General features: G+C 47.8%; 3 protein-coding genes across 10 annotated transcripts; 1 reads left to right on the forward strand and 2 right to left on the reverse strand.

Annotated features, from left to right (window-relative positions):
- The first annotated feature begins 10 nt into the window (after window positions 1-10).
- Window positions 11-2,710, forward strand: LOC120649225 (formin-like protein 5). 8 transcript variants are annotated; one of them, XM_039925964.1, is made up of 4 exons: window positions 11-1,563; window positions 1,671-1,703; window positions 2,172-2,355; window positions 2,448-2,710. In XM_039925964.1, the coding sequence occupies exon 1, from the start codon at window positions 11-13 to the stop codon at window positions 1,103-1,105; it is 1,095 nt and encodes a 364-aa protein (XP_039781898.1). In that variant the 3' UTR covers window positions 1,106-1,563; window positions 1,671-1,703; window positions 2,172-2,355; window positions 2,448-2,710. The 8 variants fall into 8 exon arrangements, with proteins under 8 accessions (XP_039781898.1, XP_039781900.1, XP_039781897.1 ...); XM_039925966.1 differs by having other exon boundaries at window positions 11-1,338; window positions 1,624-1,703; XM_039925963.1 differs by having other exon boundaries at window positions 11-1,703.
- A 7,099-nt stretch (window positions 2,711-9,809) lies between these two features.
- Window positions 9,810-11,020, reverse strand: LOC120649227. The gene is made up of 2 exons (XM_039925970.1): window positions 10,676-11,020; window positions 9,810-10,490 (listed from the first exon to the last, which is right to left on the reverse strand). The coding sequence occupies exons 1-2, from the start codon at window positions 10,728-10,730 to the stop codon at window positions 10,159-10,161; spliced, it is 387 nt and encodes a 128-aa protein (XP_039781904.1). The 5' UTR covers window positions 10,731-11,020; the 3' UTR covers window positions 9,810-10,158.
- Window positions 11,021-18,968: 7,948 nt separating this feature from the next.
- Window positions 18,969-22,254, reverse strand: LOC120649228 (non-specific phospholipase C1-like). Its single transcript, XM_039925971.1, has 3 exons — window positions 20,968-22,254; window positions 20,074-20,250; window positions 18,969-19,852 (listed from the first exon to the last, which is right to left on the reverse strand). The coding sequence occupies exons 1-3, from the start codon at window positions 22,112-22,114 to the stop codon at window positions 19,536-19,538; spliced, it is 1,641 nt and encodes a 546-aa protein (XP_039781905.1). The 5' UTR covers window positions 22,115-22,254; the 3' UTR covers window positions 18,969-19,535.
- Window positions 22,255-23,252: the final 998 nt, after the last annotated feature.

The raw sequence follows: 23,252 nt of genomic DNA on the forward strand, positions 1-23,252 counted from the left end.
GAAAAAAATCATGGCCGTCGATCCGGCGACCAACGGCCCGCGGCCGGCCGAGCACCTCCTCCCCGCGGCCGGCTCCTCGCGGTCGCCCCCCCGCATGCGCCGACCACCGCCGCAGGCCGCGCCTCCCGCCGCCACGCCATGGCCTCCACCGCCGCGCGCATGGCCCACGCCGGATCCAGCCGTGGACGGAGGAGGGAGGAGGGAGGAGCGAGTAGGGAGGAGGGAGGCGAGCGGCGGGCTCCAGGCGAGGGAGGGGGAACGAGGACGAGGGAGGAGGCCCGCCGCCGCCGAGCGCTCCGCCGCCGTGCGGCAGCTCGACCGCTCCCGCCTCCGCTCCGCCCCTACTCCTCCACCTCCTCCACTGCCGCAGCTCACGGCCGCAGCAGGGGAGGGCCGCGCCCGGTGCAGCGGGCCGCCGCCGCCATGGCCACCGCGCGACGATCTGAGGGAGCAGGTGAGGGCCGCGCCGCCCATGGCTACCAAGAGGAGGAGGCGCGTGTGGGGCCCCCGCTCCGCCGCGAGGCCCGCTCCTCCTCCGCCTCGAAGGCGCGCCGCCGCCCTGGATCCGCCGCCGCCGCCGCCGCCGCCGCGCGAGGCCGCCGCGGGAGACCGCCGGGGAGGGGAATCCGAAGGAGCAGGGGAGGGCCGCGCCGCCCCTGGGGCCTGGCTTCTCGACCCTTCGCGAGAGCGGCGAGGCGGCCGACGCCTCATCCCCCACCTCGCGCCCTCAGCCTGTATTGCTCTCCTCCACCCGTGTTGCCATCCACCGGGGGCGTCCAGGACCTTCGGCACCTCGCCGTCTCCGGGGACGTGCCTCCTCGCCAACGCCGACAATTTTGATGCGGTGCTACTGTCCGCCCCGGCGGTTGCGGTGGCGGAGGAGCAGCAAGAGGCGGCGAGGGAGGTGGAGCGCGGCCTCCTAGAGCTGCAGCAAGTGTTCCTGGACAAGGCGCTGGTGGAGGCCCAGGGCGCGCCGCGGCTGCCGCGGGCGACGTGGGCGCGGTGGAGGCTGAGTTGCGGGAGGCCCGGAGGCTGCATGCTGAGGCGCGGCGGAGGCGGTTTTGCTTGGCCGGCGGACTCGCGGCGCTTCTGCTCGTCGCCGTAGCTATTGCTGTTGTAACGGCACTCGTGTTGGAGCGCAGAGGCGGCAGCGGCGGCGAAAACCTTCTGCTGCAGATCGCTGCGAACTTGCCCGCGTAGTGAATACCTTGGGATGACGTGATTTCAGCATTTGTGGCCGTGAAGAAGCAAGACGCTCGAAAAACAACAACAATCTCAATCTCAAATCTCCATGAGTGACCACGAAGGAAGTGAGACAGATACAAGTTTCTTCAGGCGGTAAGCAAATATCCTTTCCTTTCCACATATGTTGATTGATTTTTGCTCCTTGTACATAGATTACATTCCTTTGCTTTCAATCTCCCTCCCAGTTACTACACATGTAAAATCAGTTCTCCATCCTTTTTGTTGTGTGCACAACCTGGAAATTCCATAGGAAAATGATAACAGTGATATCGAATGCTCAGATCTTGTACAAAATTTAGCTTTTCAATCATATAAGAGGTAATTGATCTTTGGTCTATCCTATTTAAAATTTTATTGACTTGATGTTCCTTACACCAGCCAAAGAGATATCTAAAAGCTGGAGTCATTTTTGTTGTCCTAAACAGCTTAAAATTGGGGGCTACAATCTTATTTATCAGGTATGCATTCAAACTGAGTAGTACAAATAGTAATCACCAAAACTTTACAGTACAACATACCTTTCTTATAAAAATCATATTTGCCTATGCAATTGTTTCTATTACTGACCAAATAATCATGTTCAGAGTTCTGCATAAACAAGAATGAATGTGTCCATATATGCGGCTGACAAGGGCATCTAACTGATGAGAGCAGCAAATAGAAATCAACTTATAGGATAGTACATAACGTAAACCTACAAGTACTCTTTGCTTATCAAAGCCATAACAAATAAAGAAGGAACACATCTTAAGACAACTTTGCTTCTGTCATATCTACACATTCCCTATATTTGTCAAAAATGCTATAGCTACAGCAGCCACTTTAGCAAACTCGATTTCGACAATAACTTTTGTTATAACCAGAGTTCTTTTTTTTACTATGCTCATCGATTACTTGAATACAACGTCCTGGTCTTTATTCCTCAGCTAAGGGCTACTGTAAAAAGATCAGCCATCCAGTTCTTGATTGGTTCTGTGTTGGAGTGAAGTGATAAACCATTCCTGTCATGGCATTGACATGTATGCTAAATTGAGCACCTGCACCCTCTGCTGTCTTTAGATGATCTATAAGCAGCTGTATTATATAAGCAGCTTTGGTTGGCAAGAGAAGGTTAGAATCTTGCACAGTTCGGCAGACATTGACTTCTGAACAGATCTTAAAAGTATGCTCTTCTCACTTCTCTTTGCTTTATTTTTTGGAAGATTTCAGGAATCTACTGACAGTAAAAATACCAAACTTGGTTACTCCACCACAATGAGCATTTCGAGGTTCTAACTAAAAGCAGTTGATCAGGTTATGTCCCATGGCAAAAGTAGTTGAGAGAGAGAGAGACTACATAGAAATACTCATTTGCAACTACCGATATAAATATTACAGTAATGATCATGTGGTGCTTGATCTCCTGTAAATTCATAATACAGGTTGCAATTCAAAGCCATATAGCAGCTTGCTTTATTTGATCAAATTCAAAAGATATGTTGCATTGGCTATTTTACCTCAAATTGATACTTTCAACATTCACTTAATGTTACCCTTGTAATTTTTACCATTTTACCTCCTAATATGCATAAAAGGTATACTAAAGATAAATGCAAGTGGCTCACCACATGAAACACGCTCTTAAGGTTTTGTGTTTTCTGATTTCATAAAGCACCCTGCATGACATGATGTTCATAAAGTGGAAAAAAATCATCTAATGGATTCTAGCTGTTTTGTCATCTTCTTTGGCTCAAGTTAGTGCATGATCTTTTGAAGGCATGTAGTCATTTCTAATCTTTAGAAAATTGGGGATTGAGAAGATCGCCAATTATTGTGGATTTCAGTTGGACCTCTTATATATATTAATACCTCGAATACACTCCAAAGAACAAAAAAACACTCACCTTACCTCTTGTATATATATTAACACCTCGAATACACTCCAAACACCGACGTATCAGAGATTCATAGGTCTAGAATGGCCTAATCAAACTGGGCGCGGCAACGCCGCGCCGAGTTTCTATTCTCTAAACACGATTCTTGCACCAAACCGGAGCCTCTCATAGAGCCACGTCATCTACTTTTCTCTTTAGCGTTGGATGAAAAACGAACGTCATCAAACACATCAACGTGGCTCCTATATACGTGCACTTCTGAAGTCTTGGTGAAGTTTCCGGGATATTCCAGCCACAAGACAGGGCTTTATTATCGTGCTGCTTCTTCCCGTCCTCGCCGCCGTCGCAAACTCGCGATCGGAGCGGTTATCCTAAGGGGCAGCCAGCATGCCACTGGACGCTCCGCCCGCCGACGATGCCGCGCCGCTCCGCCTAGCTGCTCTGACGGCCGCCTGCGCCGGGGAACTCCATCCGCTCGGCCAATTCAGGCAGTCGCAGAGTACTGGGCTGGCTCCGCCGGCCGACACGGCGGCGAGCCCCTCCGCCCGGCCGCGCCCTCTGCCTGGCCGCTCCGACAGGCGCGTACGCCGAGCAGCTTGGTCCGACCGCACGCATGCCCAGCCGCGCCATCAGGCACGCGCCGCCACCCCCCGTCAAAAGGGTGTCCGACTGGGTCGCCGCGTCGTCTGCTCCCTGCCTAATCCCCGCTGCTTGCCAGACATGGCGCTCTGCTCCTCCCACCGAGCAGCCTGTGATGCTCCGGCGCATCTCTACACCTGCAACTATGTCACTTTGATGCACAACCCTGCACTTCCAAAATATAGTCTGTATCAACTTGCTTGCTGTCAAACAAAGCATCAATGCTCAATACCCCTCCCACCGACCAATCTGAGACAAATTTGGGCAACACAGTCTACGAGTGCAGAGTCAGCTGCTCTCTCCTCTCCTCGAGACAACCATAAAACATTAGATGCTAATGTTTTAGAGTGGACGAGTAATGAGGAAGGTAACAGAAAGAGAATGTGATGGCCCTGCAAGAACTCGCAGCTGCTCTCTCCTCTCCTGATGAGTCAATTAGCTAGCATTGTTAATCTCCGCAGCACGCAATTATTAATCATATTGGAAGACTAAATAATATGCCTTATCATTGATGCATTTAGCTGCATTCTCATTTCAGTTTCACGTTACTTACATATATAAACCTGGTTTGTACAATTGCACATCAAAGGGAAATTTCTCTCGATTATAGCCTAAGAGACAAAAAGAACATGGGTTAATATACTTGCCTAGGATTCGATCCCACAACTATGATTACTCCTGTGTGCAGTGCTACCTCAAGTCTGATTGTAACGATTGCTCCTGGTAAATGAATGAAATTCCTGATGTCAAAACAAAAACTATGATTACTATATGTGGTGCTATGCAATTTCCATAGCTTCAATTTCAGTACTACTTAATGGTTATTGCAACAAAAGCTTACCAAGTTACCATGTATTTTCAGGAACAAGAAAAGTACAATTTTATTATAGAACAAATTTTAAAATTCAAAATGCTTTCGCAATTAGTTTGCACAAATGCTTACATGCGATTAGTTATACCTTGACACCAAAACATCTTCAAATTTTAAAAAATGTTCAATACAAACTTGCTCTGAATTTCAAAATCTAAAGCTTTGCTACCCAACAAAATTTAAATTTAAAGTGTTTTCATAATTCGTTCAACATAAGATCTTAATTTGCTAAAAATGTAATATCGTACCACTGTTTTTCTATGCCTTCTCATGCTACCTCCAAAACAATGTGGCATATTTTAATATAATCACTACTTTCTCAAAAAATACCATAACATCTATCAATTGTCACATGATTAAAAGTCCAAATCTCCTCATTTCACAAATACACTAAACTTCTGGCCAATTGTGCTCCACCTCCCTAATAAATAATATTACCCCTTCTTTCAGCACAATATATATAGCAAAAGAAATATCACAATACCCATAATAATATGCTACCAAAATGATAGCGTCATGATAATAAAAAATTCAAAATATACCATAATAATTATATGCATAAACTAAAATCCCCGTGAACTACAAACCTACAACGCAAAATACAGGCACCAAGCGGCAAAGCCGCGGGCCTTTCTAGTACTCCCGAGTCCCGACCCTCATCGGCCGGGCGACAAAGAATTGTCGATACTAATCCAGGAAGCCAAACAGCGTCATCAGGCTTCCAAATTCATGTCCATGTCGGTACAGTAGTATGTAAGTTAAAAGGGGAATGCAAAATAACTTTAGGTTTTGTTAATTTATTGTGCGGTAATTTCAGAGGTGTCCCATGAAGAAGACCCACGCCAGATCGCCGATGTTGAAGCTATCCCGCTTATCCGCCATCGTGCGATTGAAGTAATCTATGAAATCATCGTAAAACAGTAGCCTTGTAAATGTAATTGGCATTTTTACCAAAAAGTTAGCAAGTTTAGAAGGTGAAATTACTATTTGGATTCTAACCAAATAAATGCCAAAAGTTATGGCATGCCCACATTTTAGCATGGCAAATTTTAGTAGTAAAATAATCAGATCCTTAATACTTATTATATAATTTTGCTCCCTACGAGGCGAGTTTGGATGATGGGCCCCTTGAGGCCAATATGAATGAGCCTTTTGTGGCTCATTGACAACACTTGATTTTTTTTATATCAATCTGGCATAATTAATCAAGAATCGAACTGAAATACCAAAAAAATGAACCGAAATACCTAATATAATATTAGTTTATTCGATTCTAGGCCTCGGATACCCAAAATTACCGATATAGCACACGCCCGCACCCTCTGGGTTCCGACCTCTCGCCCTCCTAATCGGGGTCCCGTCTCCTTCCACCCTCCAGCCTCCAGGCCACCACGCGCCACCGGCCCAGGAGAGGAGGTGCCCACCTCGGCCCGCGCTATTGCTACTCCTACCAAGATTCGGGCCCTGACGAGCAGGCTCTTTACGGCCGACGCCCGACGGCAACCCCCACCAGAGCCGGCGAGCCCCATCGCGGGCCGGCGCCAGCGATCTGGCCCCCCTGCTCCCTCCTCTACCGTGAATCCTATGTATCTTTCGGAAGATTTTTTCTTCCTCATTTTTCACTATTTAAGATTCGTGCAAACAATCATAACCCTTGGATCCATCTCAAATCCTAACTCCTCTCTCTCTTAACCTTCTCTCTCCCCCACCCGCCGCCATCTGCTCGTGCTGCACTGCGCCCGCCCGTGCCTCGCGTCGCGCCCTCTCCTCACGCCACACGGCCGCCGCCCGCACCCCGTACGCCACCGCCGCTCGCGCCCCAGCGCACTGCCCCGCCGCCGCGCGCCGCCGTCGCCCACGCCCCCGGGAGCTGCCCCGCCGCGCGCGCCGCCCGTCGCCCGCGCCCCCAGGAGCTGTCCCGCCGCCGCACGCTGCGCGCTGCCCGCTGTCCCGCAGCTGCGCGCTGCCCTGCTCCGCGCACCGCCCGCGCCGGCGCCGGAGAAGATGGCGCTCCGATCGCCGGAGAAGAGGTGCCTGTTCAACTTTCAATTTTAGTATTTTTCAACATTCTGTGACTCCAGTTTCAACATTCCGTATCTATAGTTTCAACAATTCGAAGTTAAATATTGAACATATTTATGAAAAATATTGAGGTGATTTTGTTGAAATGTTGAACTTATTTGCAGCAACTAATTGGGCTAAATGGGCTTTAAAGATGAAAGGCTTATCTACCTTCCATAAGATGTATAGGAGCCCCCCTCCTCTGCTCCTCTACCCGAATGGTGAAGAAGGTGCGGGAGAGGCGGTGGAGCTTGTGGATGTAGGCCGTGAGCATCGTCACCGTCGACCGCCGCGATGACGCCGATAGTGGCGTCGCGACCGGTGGACGAGCCGCCGCAGCGGCATTGACACGACGAACAGACGTATGGTCTCCCCCGCTGGGAGAAGGCCATGTCGCCACCACCGTCGCCCTAAAAAAATAAAACCAATGTATAATAAATAGTTGGTACTGTTGAAAATTTGAGATTGAAATTAACTATTCATATATTTGTCTAGCTCCTTTAAATTTTCTCTCTAGATTCGCTACTGGCCATGCCTCACGCGGTCATGCGCGCCTCACAGACGAGATGCTTTGAGAGGATCAGAGGAAAATAGAGGGAGAGCACAGCAGTGGAAAGAGATACGAGGAGGAAGTGATTTGAAGCGGCAGAGCAAGCTAGTGCCAGTGCACTGTGGTGTGCGCGGCTGCAGCAAGCCAACAGAGGATCACGCGCGGCTGCCATTTTTGCAATGAGAAGGTTACGCGCATTGCCACATTTGTATGTCAGTTGGACCTTGGACGTTCGCCATAGCTAAATGTATAGAAGCTTATCGCCTGCCAGCGGTGGATTTGGCACTACAGCCCGGCCGATGCACATGGAGAAGAAGAAGAGAGCTCCTTGACTATTTTCCTGATGACTCAAAATTTCCCAATTGACGTGTCAATGTTCCAATTTTGCAGCTGCACTACTTGGATGCATGCAATGGGATCATGGCTACGAAGAAAAGAGAGATTGTTTCTCAAAAAGAAGAAAAGAAAAGCACCACGGTTACACTAGAGAGACGTCCGCTTCATAGAGCTTGGTTGTAGTGGGATCGCAACACTTGGTTCATATTATGCCAAAAATCTTAGCCCAAGCCCACCTGATGCACGACCTGACGGCTCGCGGGCCAAATCGGCGGCCCGATAATCCTTGCCCGCCGGTCGCTGACCGCTGCACCTGTCTGCGGCTTGGCCGCCTGCACCTGCAGTCGTGCCTAGCCATCCGCCTCCCGCACCTGGCCGCGCTTGCTCGCCGCCGCCGCGCCTAGCCGTCCTTCGTGTGCACTCTGCCCGTGCGTTGCTCACCGCCGCACCTAGCCGCGCACTGCCCGTCGGGCCGCGGCATTGCACCCTGGCCGCCGTCGCTCGGTAGTCGGTGCAGAGTATACAGGAGGAGGAGTTGGGGAGGGGAGTACGAAGAGATGGCGGCAGCTCCGGGATTGAATGGCTGGGAGGGAAGGGAGGATTGAAAATTAGAGTTAGAATCATCTATTTATGAGTTCTTTGTTGGAATGGGTCATAAAATTTTATGGGCTGCACAGGAAAGATGAGTTTTTCAATATAATTTCGGGTCATCGGGCCGGCCCGCGGGCTAAATTGCAGCTCGAGCTTGACCTGAATCTTTGGTTAGGTAAAAAAGTAAACCCGTGCCCAGCCCATACACTTTTCGGGTTCGCTTTTTTGGGGCGGATCAATTCGGGTTCATCGAGTCGGCCGGCTCATGATTAGGTAGGTATACTCGCATGGGTGGGAGGCAGCACGCGGTGGCGACGAGCCAACGATAAAGGACTAAGAGGTGGTAGGGAGTGGAGCTTGGAAAAGATGGCCGTTCTGTTTTGGGGCTCTCGGCCTAGGATGGCAAGGAACACAGGCCTTCCCAACCAACAGGAATCCTATTCGTCAGGCCTAGGATGTTTGAGCTTCGTACGCTCCGTGTTGGCGTAATTAAAAAACTCGATCGGGGGTTGAAACAGTCCCCACCTGTGTTTCATTAAGAGGAAGCAACAGCCTCGGCTCTTAACCCGACCGAGAAACCCCCCGAACTCGAACCCGCGCCGCGGGGGGTGCCGCCAGCCCCAGCCGGCCAACTGGTCGTAGGGGCCTTAGGCGTGTTGGCGTAATTAAAAAATCTTAAAAAAGAGACAAATACCAGCGTAATACTGGAGGCTATCTATGGTATGGAGGAATCGGCCCAAAGTATAGGGCCATAGACATAGTAGCCCCTTGGCCTTCCTCCGCCGCTGTTGATATTGTAGGCATTTGTAGTACACCGTAGTTAGTATAGATTGTAGGAATATGTCGTTAACGACCTATGATTTAAAAAAAACGCGGCCGGAGGGGTGTGAACGGAGCCACTATTTTTCATTAAGAGGAAGCGACTCGGCTTCTCCCGGTCGCGGAAAATTCTCCGAACCCTGGTCCATGTCCGAGAGAGACAAACCTTTTGACGAACATAGCAGAACCAGTGAGGAGCGACTGTGCCACACCCAGTTATTCATCCCACCAGAGCGGGATCGAACCCGGGCGGGTGGCCTCCACAACGGGAGTGCCCACCACTGCGCTACAAGCGCGTTGGCACGACCTATGATTTATGGACGAAGTTCCCGTGCAGTCACTGCACGTGCAGTGACTGCCGCTGACGTGTGGGCCCATGTGCCGTGGGGCCCACGTGTCAATGGCAGTGACTGCACGTGCAGTGACTGCACAGGAACCTCACGCATGATTTAGGGGGTGTTTAGGAACAGGGACTTCAAAAAAGTCCTAGGGACTTTTTAGTATTTAGAAGTATTAAATAAATATTAATTATAAAACTAACTGCAGAACCCTGGGGCTAAACTGCGAGACGAATCTAATGAGGTATCTTAATCTATGATTAGCGAATGGTTACTGTAGCACCACTGTAGCAAATTATGAATTAATTAGGCTCATTAGATTCGTCTCGCGAAAAAGCACTCAGCTGTCAAAAAAACATTTATAAACAGATTTTATTTAATACTATAAAATAGTAAAATTCCTTTTGATGTGATAAGGACTTCTGAAAAAAGTCCTGGAACCAAACAAGGTCTTGTACCCCCAGACTCGGAGAGGTTACAGGTTAGGCAGTTGCACCAACGCGCGCAAACTATTTTTTTTTTTTTTGCTTTCTTTCACCAAACTTATAAATATATACAGATGTGTTTTAGGGTACACATTGGAAAATCTCCCGTACTACTGTAAAGGATGTACAAACGATGAGCATCACGATTTTCACAAACACTAGGATCGGATCTCGCTCGCCGCACATATATATATATATATATATGTATATATATATACATATACATATATATACATACATATACATATATATACATACATATACATACATATATATGTACATATACATACATATATGTGTACATATAACCGCTAGAGTATATGCTGCGCGCGTTGGTCATCACTAATAATCAGGCGTCGCTGGTGGCGATCCGGGCGACGTGGAACTGCGGCGTGTAGCTCTGCGCCCTGCCGGAGGGCTCCTCCTGGGGCGGCTCGTTCAGGAACGCCCAGTTGCTCCGCGTCCACCAGTCCCGGCTCTTGCTGGGGCTGTCCGCGCCGCCGCCGGGGAGGAAGCCGTCCACGCGGACCTTCGGGGACGACGCGCCGGCGGCCTTGGTGCTACCACCGCCCGGGGACTCCAAGCTCCCGAATGGGCTCTCGGCCTCCTCCGACCTCCGGCGCTGCTTCCAGAACGCCTCCACCTCCTCCTTGGTCAGCGACCGGTTCCGCCGCGCGTGAACTAATTAATATATAGTATATCAGACAGACAGATCCATCGGCACACACAAAACTTGGTATTCCTATACTGTATGATGTAGGAGCTACATACTAGTATTCAAGGCATCGCCAGCAACGTGAAGTGGAGCATTTTCAGCTAACATGCACCAAAGACAGCTAGCGGAGAGAGATCTTTAATTTGCGTACCTTTCTTGTCGTCACCAAGATCCGGCGAGTCCCAGCCAGCCATGAGAGACCCCATCGTCTCGACTCTCACTCTCTTGTATGTGTGTCCAAGTAACTAAGTAAGCAAGTACCACAGCTAGCAGAGAACAAATTCGCACAGGGTTGAGTTGGAGAAGAAACTCAGGTCGTGAGCGAGTCTTGATCTTTAAACTGGGTGAGGCGTATGGAGAGAGACTAGTACTGTACTTGCTTAGTGATAAGCCTCAGCGTAGCAGGTGGTCGGGTTCTTTTCTTATACACGCACGGAGGCTTGACTTTATTTAGGAGGCCGGCCGGTTTAGCACGGCGGCAGCTGCAGAGCACACAGGATTACCAGCAGAGCCCACGGGTTTCGTATAACAAAAGGACGAGAAGGACGATGTCTATGGATGAAGCATGATGACACAGGTGGGTGTCAGTGTTTGTCCCTATCTCTAATGCAGACTAGTGCTAGTGCATTATTTTTTTCCATGATTCTTAGGCGGCTCTGTTTAGTTGCCTTCAAAATTTTATAAAATTTCCCATCATATCAAATCTTTCAACCCATGCATGAAGTATTAAATGTAGCTAAATAAAATAACTAATTACACAGTTTGTCTATAATTTACGAGACGAATTTTTTGAGTCTAATTAATGCATGACGGGATAATAATTACCAAATATAAACAAAAGTGTTATAGTACTTTGTACCTAAAAGTTTATGCATCTAAACAAAGACCTTAGTACGTACTACTACTAGGAGCAGTAGTGTATGGATCACTCGATCAAAGGACCTGGAAAATTAAAGTTTTGTTTATCTACGATAAAGCCGGGCGGTCCGGTGTTCTGGTATCTTCAACAAACCATGCATGGAGCTTAATAACTATGCTACCGTTGTGTAACTATACTCAAGTCCTGACCACTGTAGCATCACTGTTGCAAATCATGAATTAAGTAGGCTCATTAGATTCGTCTCGCGATTTACAGCCCAACCATACAAAAATTTTTATAAATAAACTTCATTTAGTACTTCAAATTAGCAAAATTCCTTTACACTTTTTTGCGTTTACAGTTTTTTTGTGTTTACAGGTGGGAACTAAACAGGCCCTGAGTGTAAAATCCCTGCCAGCTACTCCCTCCGTTCTAAAAATTCGCGCCGATGGGGACGCGCGCAGTGTGCAGTACATACAGATTGGCTTGTACACAGGTTCACCTATACAGATCCCATCCCATCCACGCCTTGTACTTGTACAGGAGCGATTCAGTTGCAGCGGTAACCGCGCATGCAAAAATGCAAAATGAAGCTACCGCCGTCCACCGGAGAAGTACCGGACGGGACGAGGGTGCGGCCGGCGTGGGCAGATAGCGTCGTCGCTCCCTAGCGTGGCAGCGTACGTCTATCCTATGCTCTGCTTATCTGCTCTGGGTCGCCCAAAGTCACGGACGGATCCCCCCCACCAATCAGCACAAAAGAAAAATAAAAAGAAGGAAAAGGCATCTAGGCTATTGCAGGTGATCCTTATCTCCCAAGGTCTCAGATGCATTGCATGCATCACGGGGCGACAAAACTGTCAACGTTAATTTAATTATTATCGATTATCGATGCAGTCTGCTGCAAATGGATCCAACCGCTGAAAATATCTTGCTCGGCTTCGGCGGTGTGTGTCCATGTCTTTTGGGGACCACCGGATGACTTTCCATCTGTCCTCTGTACAGGTGCGAATATTTTATTTTTTTGAGAAAAGGTGCGAATACTTTCTTTGCCACCATGGCACGATGGGCGGTGGCGTGGCGGCCCAACCCGTGTGTGCAGCTTCGTAGGGCGGTTTTTTTATTTTTTTATTTTTTATTTTCATTTTTTACAAAAATATATGTTTGTGTTCGAAATTTACATGAATATACCAAGCTCCGCTGCCGGGACCTGGCCGCCCGGCAGGGGCTTATCTGAAAAAAAAAGTCGACAAAAAATTGCGCCGAGGTCTCTGGAGGACCGGCCGCCCGGCAGCGGGGCGGCCAACCCTCCAGGCCGCCCGGCAGAGGAGCGGCGGGCCCTGGCCGCCCGCCTGCGGGGCGACCGCCCCCAACCCTATATAAGGTGTTGGCTGCCTCTCACCCCCTCATTTGTCTCACTAAAAATCCAGAAAAAAAGAAAAGAGAGGGAGGGAGGGAGAGGAGTGGTGAGGGAGAGGCAAAGCGGCGAAATCCTGCCGGATTTTCAAGCCGGCGACTGTAGGTAACTAAAATTTTCTACATTTTATAAATAGATTATGTTGTAATTATTTTTTTGAAACAGTAGATTAGCAATCAGTTCGATTATTGTTAGAAGTGATTAGTGGTACATTTAGGTGCAGTTAATTGTAGTGATTAGCGTTGATATAGTAAATTTAGTGTTAGATTTAGTATTAGAAAATACTAGAAAATTGTTAGAAAAGTATTAGAAAATCAAAAAAATTGCAAGATAATATTAGAAAATTATAGAGAATATTAGAAAATTGTAGAGAATGTTAGAAAATTGTAGAGAATGTTAGAAAATTGTAGAAAATTATAGAAACTATTTTGTTGAAACAGTAGATTAGCAATCAGTTTAATTATTATTAGGACTGATTAGTGGTACATTTAGGTGTAGTTACTTGTAGTGATTAGCGTTGACATAGTACATTAGCAATCTAATGAATTAATCTTAAAAATTGCAAGATAATATTAGAAAATTTATAAAATGTTAGAAAATATTAGAAATTATTATAAATCGTTAGAAAATCTTAGAAATTATTTAGAAAATATAAGGAACTATTAGAAATATTTAAATTTGTGTGATTGTATTGTATTGTTTTGATCTTACGTGGTAGGTATGGCCGGGGTTACTCCTGCGTTGCTGGACCCAACAATAGACTCGGGTCACCGGTCCTTCCTTGCGAAGGTTCAGCACCAAGAACTAAACGTGCTGCGTCCACGTCCACCTACAGAGTTGATTCCTGTAGACCCACGATGGGTGCCCAAGTGATATGTCGTCTATTTTCTATTTTTATCCGTTATACATTTCGTTATATAATGTATTAATATTTGTGCACTGTATGATGCAGGCTGAGCGAGGCAGGTCTTCTCACTGTGGCTCGTCTTGCTGAGAGTGCTATGGTGAAGCTAGACAAGTCTCTACTTTCAGCTCTCGTTGACAGATGGAGACCTGAGACACACACATTCCGCCTCCCTTGTGGGGAGATGGCACCGACCCTGCAGGACGTTGCGATGCTGCTTGGTCTTTCTATCACCGGAGACGCTGTCAGGCCCCGCGTGGTACCTTCTACGTGGCCGGCGGATCTTGAGGAACGTTTTGCAGGTGTTGCCACCACGATTGATCCTAAAGATTTCAATGAGCACCCACAGTCGAAAGGTCCTTCCAAGTCATGGCTCCTACAATTTCAGGTACAATTTCGTACAAAACGATGTGTTGATGTATTTTATGGCTTTGAAATACCTCATGTGTTTTTTATTTTCAATGTTCGTATTTCATTGCAGCCGGATCTGTTGGCAGCCAATGCTGATGGGTACAGCGTGACTAGATCACTCGAGGCATACCTGCTGTGGTTGTTTGGGTACATCATGTTCAACAACTCACATGGCCACTGTGTGGATTGGGTGCTTCTGCCCTACGCACAGGAGATCGCCGATGCAGATGAGGATGCCATACTCTTATATATTTGGGGTTCGGCGGTTCTTGCATGCACATATCGTGGACTCTGCAAGGCATCACGGCAGAATGAGAGGAATGCTGTCCTAACGGGGTGCCCAATTCTGCTACAGCTTTGGTCTTACGAAAGGATTGCTATCGGTCGTCTCATGATTGACCAGTCACCGTACAAGCCGGATATGTATGGTGACACGGAGGACGACAGACCCACCATGGGGACTCTCTGTTACTCTCGACAGGTATGGACCAGATAAAAATTTATATTCTATGCATACTATGGTCATACATGTTCCCTCAATACCTTTCTTATGGACACATAATTTTTATTTTTGCAGAAAACATGGGCACATGTACGGACCCGGCGGTCTTATCCTGAGTTTGTTGCCGAATTTGATCGATTGACCCTAAAAGACATTGTGTCGGAGCCATACATTCCTTCGGCTATAGTCGCACGTGCACCGCTTGGGATATCTTCGGTGTGCACACAGGACCAGGGCCTATGGATGACTACTACAGGTTTGGTGTACGACGTTGCAGTTGAGGCCCACTGCCCGGATAGAGTCATGAGGCAGTTCGGTCGACGCTAGTCTTTCCCTGTGTCTTCAGCGTTGGATCGTGTTCAGCTCCACGATCATAGGTAACAAAAATGTATAAGTCCCCATGTACTAATAACGTGAAACTAATTTCTATTTAACGTGCAGTTTATCAAGAGTTGGACATCCTTTCTCGACAATGTGGGTCATTAGATTACAAACATGGGTAGCTGCGTGGGATGATGCAGGCGAGCAGTTGGCTGAGGATATCGGTCCACACACTGAGCCTTCGTTTCGGGCGTACCTGACCTGGTATGAACCGAAGACTCGTTGTCGTTTGATGTATGTTGACATGCATCCACAGCCGCATGTTGCGACTTCGCAGGATCGCTATGCACGACACAGGGATGAGGCATTAGCTGGGGCGGTGAGTAAATGTTGACGGCATTTTCGATCTTTTAAGATTTGTATACTAAGTTTTTTTTTGTTGCAGTTCGAGGCCAGTAGGTTGCTTGAATTAGATTGCTCACTGAATGTAATGAGGATTCATGGCGGGTCTATGATGAGCATGCCGGCACAACTCGAGGCTTGGACCACTCAACGTGATAGAGCCCGAGGCATCCTTCAGGCCTTTGGTACGCGGACGGAGTACGAGGATTCCTACGGATCGTCGCAAGCGTCGACGTCGGTTTCTTGTGGTCCCGCATGGCAGCAGCCTCCCTTATACCACCGACAGTACGAAGGTATGGTGTGATATTTACCGATCCGTATGTTTATATGCAGTATTTAAATACGACTCCACACAGGGTACGGGTACCCCGGTTCTCAGCCCTATGGAGGGCCAGGTGCCTCGCAAGGGGCTCCATTTCAAGGAACCAAGTTTACCTCTATGCCACCAGCTGGAGGGACTTTAGGTAAATATGTGGTGCATAATTGTATTTGCTTATGTTTTATGGTCGAAGGCTCATACGTTATTATTTATACTCAGAATCACAACAGTTCACCGTAGCGGGGCCGTCTTCGTATCACCCTATGCCGCCACCAGGAGGATATGATGGAGCTTCTTCCTATCCACCACCACCACCACCTGGAACACAGGGTACGTAGTATAATTTGTACGGAATTGCATTAACCTATTGAATGTTGCTTAAATTTTTTTTGTGATCTGTAGGGTGGTCCGAAGACAACGACGCGGCCTCCTTCGACGACTTTACACGGTTGTTTGCTACGCCTGCCCATGACGATGATCCCAGCTTGCATACACCTGTGGCTTTGTTACGCCGTCCTGCCAGAGACGTGAGGCCACCAGACCGTCAAAGCTACCCTACATATCACGTACACGCGCAACGTAAGAGAGGTCGGAATGGTAGGGGTGGTTACTTGTTGGCACTTGTTTCTCTATTGTTATTATGGTTGTTTATGATTGTGGTAGTTTACTTATCATTTGTTTCTATAGATATTATTGATGTGAACTTGTTATGTTTGTGGGTTCCATAATGCTCGTGAAATAAGGGAAGTTCTTACGAATTTTTTCCGTGATTTAATGAAGGACAAGTTAGGTGCGGGAGGAGTTAGCGGCCGAGATCCCGCCGACGATGATGACGACTACCGCATACAGTGTAAACTTCGTGACACGCTCGTATAGCTCAAAATAGGGATCATAGTGTATCTAGCTGCGAGTACGAGATCACAGGTTGCCACTGCTCAGCACGGCGATCACGGGTTTCCCATATGTCGCATTGTTTGCCCAGACAAATGTGACAAAAGACGACAGCCCAATATCAGCGTCCTTTCACCATTTCAAAAAGATGTGACAACATGGCAACCACACCAGCTCACCTTCAAAGCAGTCTCTCGGGCGAGGATGATGGAACTGTCATTCTACAACGAAGATCTGTGGCGCGTAGTGACGAAGGCGGCATCTAGGCACGATCGACCGAGCGGCAGCGATGCAGTGCTGTGAGTCTGCATGCACTTAGATGCTCTGCATGCACAGAGATGCATCGAGTAGTCAGTTCGAGAATTGAATCTAGCCTTTTCAGTGTTCGGTCAGCTAGCCTATTCTCTGTGTTGTCATGTAGGCTTTTCAGGTGCATTTACACTCTACACTCCGGGTATCAGACCTTTGTGCGCCTATAAATACTCCGAAGTTTGTGAACTCCCAGCAGCACTCAAACACCAAAGCTCATTGTATACCCAATGTCTGGAGGTAGGTCTGGCGGGAAGAATTACTACGGTTTTGGGAAAGGAAAAGGGGGAAGAAAGAGAACCCCATAATATGGGAGGGGCCTCTTGGACCTGATTACTTTCCGGAACCAGTGTTTGAGTTTCAGCCACAGCACAAGAGTGAATTTACCAATGAAACTCCTCTTCGACAATACGATAACCGTAGAGAACCGTGGCCAAAATGCAGACATGGTGAGGACTGCTTAGTGCAGATGTGCACCGATGGGATGGATGGCGGTCGGCGTTTCTTCAAATGCCCATACGCATGGGTAATACTTGGTTGTTTTATTTCTTTACCTTCATTGAGACACCTTACATGAAATTTATTTTGCAGTCTTCAGATACCCCAGAAAACTGTGGTTTTACCAGGTGGGTCGATCATGCAACAATTGATTCAGTTTAGGAGTTCATCGAGTACCTCCAGATAAAGATCTTTGATCTGGAATGAAAGGTGAACCATTACGAGGAAGTGAGCGAGGGTAACAAAGACGACGAAGATGATGATACTAGCAATGCTGCCGCTTCACAGGATGAACCATATACTATTCCTTACTGCAACTGCCCTTGTCACAAGAAGAAGGGCCCTGCCCCTCCGGCACCACCGCATGCACCACCTACAATGGTTGGATACTGCGGAGAAGGCTCAATGCAGTTTGCTACGTGGGGGCACGGCTACTAGGACTACCTAGTGCTAGTGACATGCTGCATCGTTGTGTTTTTTTAAATTACCAAAGGCATGTTAGCTTAGTTCAGAATCTGTTTACCGTAGTTGCAACGAGTTCTGTCATGCCACTGCATGTCTGATGTGTGTTTCATTAACGTTGTATTATGATGTAATTCCTATGGTTTACATTGTGTAGTGCAGTTTTTAGTTCTTAATTCTTACCGTTATATTTGATGTGTGGTTCACAGTATTCTAGTCTCCTGAAAAGGTCCGAAAATATTAAAGGCAAGTTCGAAGATTCACTAGATTGGTTGTGCGTGCATGGCACCTCGGCGCCATGATCTGTGGCGCCAAGACGTGTTATCTCGGCGCCGACCCTATGGTCTATTTCTGCAAAAAATTACAAAAAAAGTACATATGTGAAATTCTTTCACGAAAAGAGCTAAATTGCAAAAATTACGGCCGGTCGCCCCGCAGCCGGGCGGCCAGGGCCGGCCGCCCCGCTGCCGGGCGACCGGCCCTAGGGACCTGCGCGCAATTTTCTCCGCGATTTTTTTTTCAAAAATGCCCCTGTCGCCCCGCTGCCGGGCGGCCAGGTGGGCGGCCGGGGTATTCCTGTAAATTTCCAAATCGAAAATATATTTTTATAAAAACGAAAATAAAAAATATAAAAATATAAAAACCACGCTTCGTAGGCCGCGGAACTTGAGCTCAGGTCAGAGAATCGGACAAAATGGCCCATTATTAACTAAACAATCGGCCGCGGAATCACTGCGGCTGCGGCAAAGCGTGGTTAGCCATCTCAACGTTAGGAAAACTACGTGCATCTCATGTGGCATCTCAAGTGCAGCACCAGCATTCGGGCTACCTTGTGCACCTCGTCGGAAAGAACTGAGAGAGAATTCAGGAGGTGATGCACAGTTTTGCTTTCACTTACAGTAGGAACCATTTTCTCCATTTAACGAGCTAGAACCAGAGGGTGCCAAAATTTCACTACGTACGGAAGAGCAAAAGGACATGTGGATTATGACTAGGCTTGTTGATACGGTTGCACCATTTGCCCCCAACCATTTTTTCCCCATATGAAATGCATCTTGCTTTTGCTGATTCTTGTTGATCTACTCAGCTGTACTGTATAAACCTTGATGAGAAGAAAGAGAGAAACAGCTGTACATACAAATCACATCATCCAAAGCAGAAATCGACATCCTGTATAAGATGCATATCATACATTATCCCAAAGTGCAGTTCCACTGATTAACAAGCAGGTACAGTACAGACTGAATAGGTACAATTCCAGAATGTTTTAGAAATCCCCGCTACACATTATCCAGCAGGCGACTTAGGCTGACCACAGCGGAGGGAGCAAGAGCAAATTTGCTCCCTCCTCGTTTCCCACGCCCTCTCTGTCTACAGTGCCAAACAGTGCATCTACAGTGTCAAACAGTGTATTTGCTCCTTCATTTGCTCCTTCCACTGTGGACGGTCTTACATATATCACATAAGTCGATGGTATTTCGAGCTGACGAGCTCCATCTCAGTGCTACCATGACAGTCTGACGAAGGGCAAGCCTGAGATGTCCAATATCACGACGTCTATTTACAAAACCATGCCTAAGAGCTATCCATTACATGATGCTGATATCCTGCACTACACCAACAGAGGTCTTAGCACATTACAAAACAGTTCTGATGTGATGTAGAGTGGGAGTGAATGATGATGCCAAGTTTGTGCACGGATTGCTGAACAATCTATTAGAGCTCTGATGACAAACCAGAGGACATTGAGGCCCTGCTGGTGAGAGCAGGCCTCATTGTCACCAAAGCAGATTCATTTGCACCAGCTCTTAGAGCAATCCTACCAGCTTCCAGAAATCTGGCAACAGCATCCTCTGCGTAGCGGTTTGCTTCCCCGACAGTCATGGTCCTGCCAATATCTGGGTACGTGTTTAGTACATGATCACCATTAAGCTGTGACGCAAGTTGAATCAACTCCACTTGAAACTCCGTCAGAGATGAATCTTCCTTAGGGCCAAATGGTCGCAATGATTTTGTAACCTCTGGGAGTTTCTCTGTTTGGAAAAAAAAAGAATGCCCAGTTAGGATCCTACTAGTAGATAGAATTGGTCACTCAGTTCAGCTAGCACATATTAGCGTTGATAACTCCAAGAATTACTTAGCCTTTTTGTGAAAAAAAATCATTGATGATAGCAGTTATAATGCCAAAAAAAATGCCATAATTGTTCAAGCTATTGGCATAACATGCATATATACCAACCAACCAAAAATATACCAGGACAGTCAGTTCTTGGCGTCTTCCGGATTTTGAAGTAGTTCTCGAAGGTCCCAGCCCATGCATCTCTCTTTGTCAGGAAGTTAGAGTGTAAATTAAATAGCTTCTTTACTGTTGCAGGAATGGACGAATGCTCATATTGTGAGCTTTCTTGTGGACCATTTGGTTCATGGATCACTGCACAAATGGAAAGTAAAGTCATTACTACTGCAAGATAAACAAAATGGCAAAGAACATGAGCATATATTTCTGTGGCTGTAAACATACAGCTTATTGTTTCCTTCCAAAATACATAAGCATAATTTCTAGGTAAGAAAGCTCAGCTAATTGTTCAACTTCCTAGTTTTGTTAAAATTAATCTGAGGACAAATATGGCAGAGAGGTGACATCAGAATAACATAGATGGCAGTTCCGATCTTTTGATGAGAACAGTTTGTGGATGGAATGCTGCTTATCTGCAAACTATCCACATGGATTGCTACTTGCCAGATATAGGGTGTTTGCCGAGTAACACAAGTTGACATATGACTATACAGAGTCTACATACTAGAAGCTGCAATGTTAAGCCCATTTGATTACCAACAGCAGTTAGTACCGGGAAAACGCCACAAGCTCCTACACTGGCTGAATGTTTCTGAGCCAGATGAACAGAAATTGCCCTTGTCCTTATACTGTAGAATAAGAATCCAATCATACTAACATATTTGCAGCTTGATGTACTAATCAAAATAATACACGAACTGACCTTAGCAAATATGTTCCTACCCGAAGCTAAAGTTAATAAATAATCCCTACCTCCAGATATCAATTTTAAAAATTCGCTTTATCTTATGTTTCTCAATAACCCCTGCTTACGAACTTGAAAATTGGAATTTCAACACCAGAAGTACTCACCAGTTCCTTTCTCAATCCACGGCGAGATGAGGAAGCTGGGCACGCGCACCCCAAGCCGTTCAAACTTGAAGTAGTAGGGATCAGGTCCAACAATTCCATCAGGCTGGGGCACTCCGACAACCGGTGTAGGAACATGGTCATAGAATCCACCATGCTCATCGTATGTGATAATCAGGGCGGTCTCGTTCCACTGAGGACTGGCCCTCAGTGTCTCATACACCTCTTTGACAAACCTCTGGCCCCTTGCCACATCATGCGACGGATGGTCATCGTTTGCGGGAAACATCTCGCAATCAAAGTACCTCTGCTCAATCACCACATAGTTGGGCAGCTTTCCCCACTTGGCGTGCAGCTTGAATTTGAGGCTGTACTGGTGGAATTTGACAAGGTGCTTGAGCCGGCGGAGGCTCTGGTAGAAGAGCGTGGCCGGGATGTTCTGGTAGTAGATGCCAAAGGACAAGCCGTTCTCCTCGAGGCTATCAAAGATGGTCTTCTGCGGGAAGCCGTGGATGAGGTCCTTCCGGCAGTTGAAGGTGAGGCCGTGGGAGGTCGCTGAGTGGACGAACAGGCGGTTGGGCTGCGTGGAGGTGGGCACGGAGGCGAACCACCGATCGAATACGGCGAACTCATCGGCGAGGGAGGCGTAGACGGGGATGGCCTCGGGCTTGAATCCGCTCATGACGTTCTGCGCCATGCCGAGGCCCATCCCGCGCGCGTTCTGGGCGAAGCCTGACATGGGGGGCGGCACGGCGGAGGTGTCGGCGGACCCGAAGATCTGCTCGCGGATGTCCTCGAAGCCGTGGCCCGGGTCGGAGTCGACGTAGCCGGCCTCGTCGGTGACGAAGATCTCCGGGGAGGAGGGGTCGGAGGCGTTGAGGTGGTTGGACTCGCGGCCGGTGAGGCCGTCGATATCGGGGCGGGTGCGGCGGAGCCAGCCGAGGATGTGGTCGAAGCTGCGGTTTTCCATCACGACGACCACCACCGTCTTGATCGGGGAGTGGATCTCGTGCTTCCGGCGGCGGCGCTTCAGCCCGCGGTGGTGCGCGTCCAGGCAGTGGCCGGAGACGACCAGCGCGAGCAGGAGGAGCGCCACGAGGAGGCGCGCCTCGGGTCCGCCGCGGCGGCCCGCGCGGGCGGCGGCGGCCATCGCGACGGAGCTAGGTCTTCGTCGGCGACGGCGGCGGAGGGTAGGGTAGTTGTGATTGCTCTTCAGTTGAATTGGTGAGCTCTGTTTTTTCTTTTTCAATTTAAGCAGTTGCTTTGCTTTTGCGTGCGAATTTCGCCGCCGGCGCGGCGCTTTTTTTAATCATTTCCGATTTTACCCCGTGGGGGTTGGGGCCATGGGGGAGGTGGTTGGAGGAAGCGGAAAGCAGACAGGTGGGCCCTGTATAGGTGCCGTATCGGGGCCACACGTCATAGGGATATGGGGCTCGGTTCGTGCCCGTTGCTTGCTGCGAAGCGTGGACCAGATGTTGGTACACGTGCGACACCGACTAGTGGGACCGTTTGGTGTCGGGTCCCACAAGTCATCGTGACACTAGGCTTGCTGTTTTGTTTGCCTGAAAACTTTTTTTTTCACCTAAGGGCAGTCCAAATGCAGACTCCATTCATAGAGTCTAAACCTCAAAGACTCCATTACAAGAAACTATACTTTTCAATGCTAAGTGTGTTACTTTGGTTTATATGGTCCACTTGTCTCTCACACATTCATTCTTGATTTGCGTGAAGACTTAGAGTCTAAATAAGACTTGGAGTCTTAATTTCTCTCCCTCTCTCTTTCATAAATATACTAACACATCAACAAAACACAATAAATAAGAGGATTAGACTCCATAGTAGAGTCTGGGTTGGGACTGCTCTAATGGGACAAGCAGATTTGGTTAGCAAGCAGATGGTGCGACTGGTAGGAAAAAGAAATTTGGTTAGCAAGCAGATTTTCCGGAGTGGCTTTGCTTTGTGCTACGCTAATGCGACAAGAACCACATGCTCCAGTCCAGCAGCTCCGCTTCTATTCCATGTGTCCCTCAACCTCAACACTATCACGTCAGTAGTTTGAATTTTTACCGAGTGCATATTTAATAAAAACAAATTGGCATCAAACTGTCTTGAGAAATTCTTCTTCTGGACTTTGACTTTTGAGGATTTGATTCTGCAGCAAGTGGATGTGTTTCTTTATCATCTTACGCGATGAACAATATTTGTTTTTTGTTTAGTTTTTATTTTGTTGTGTTCCACTCACGATCAGGACATGTGGAAAGTATATTTGAAGCTAAAGCAGGTTGGGG

The sequence above is a fragment of the Panicum virgatum genome, chromosome 9K (genome assembly GCF_016808335.1).
Source record: "Panicum virgatum strain AP13 chromosome 9K, P.virgatum_v5, whole genome shotgun sequence".
NCBI classification, from domain to species: domain Eukaryota; kingdom Viridiplantae; phylum Streptophyta; class Magnoliopsida; order Poales; family Poaceae; genus Panicum; species Panicum virgatum.

What these genes read in the sequence shown, in the direction of transcription:
- LOC120649228 (XM_039925971.1), bottom strand. Translation starts at nt 22,114, where the DNA reads ATGGCCGCCGCCGCCCGCGCGGGCCGCCGCGGCGGACCCGAGGCGCGC. An exon ending in GTGGATTGAGAAAGGAACTG is followed by an intron (nt 20,251 to 20,967) that starts GTGAGTACTTCT and finishes CCATTTGTGCAG; the next exon opens with TGATCCATGAACCAAATGGT. An exon ending in GCCAAGAACTGACTGTCCTG is followed by an intron (nt 19,853 to 20,073) that starts GTATATTTTTGG and finishes TTTTCCAAACAG; the next exon opens with AGAAACTCCCAGAGGTTACA.
- LOC120649227 (XM_039925970.1), bottom strand. Translation starts at nt 10,730, where the DNA reads ATGGGGTCTCTCATGGCTGGCTGGGACTCGCCGGATCTTGGTGACGAC. An exon ending in TCTTGGTGACGACAAGAAAG is followed by an intron (nt 10,491 to 10,675) that starts GTACGCAAATTA and finishes TATATTAATTAG; the next exon opens with TTCACGCGCGGCGGAACCGG.
- LOC120649225 (XM_039925959.1), top strand. Translation starts at nt 11, where the DNA reads ATGGCCGTCGATCCGGCGACCAACGGCCCGCGGCCGGCCGAGCACCTC.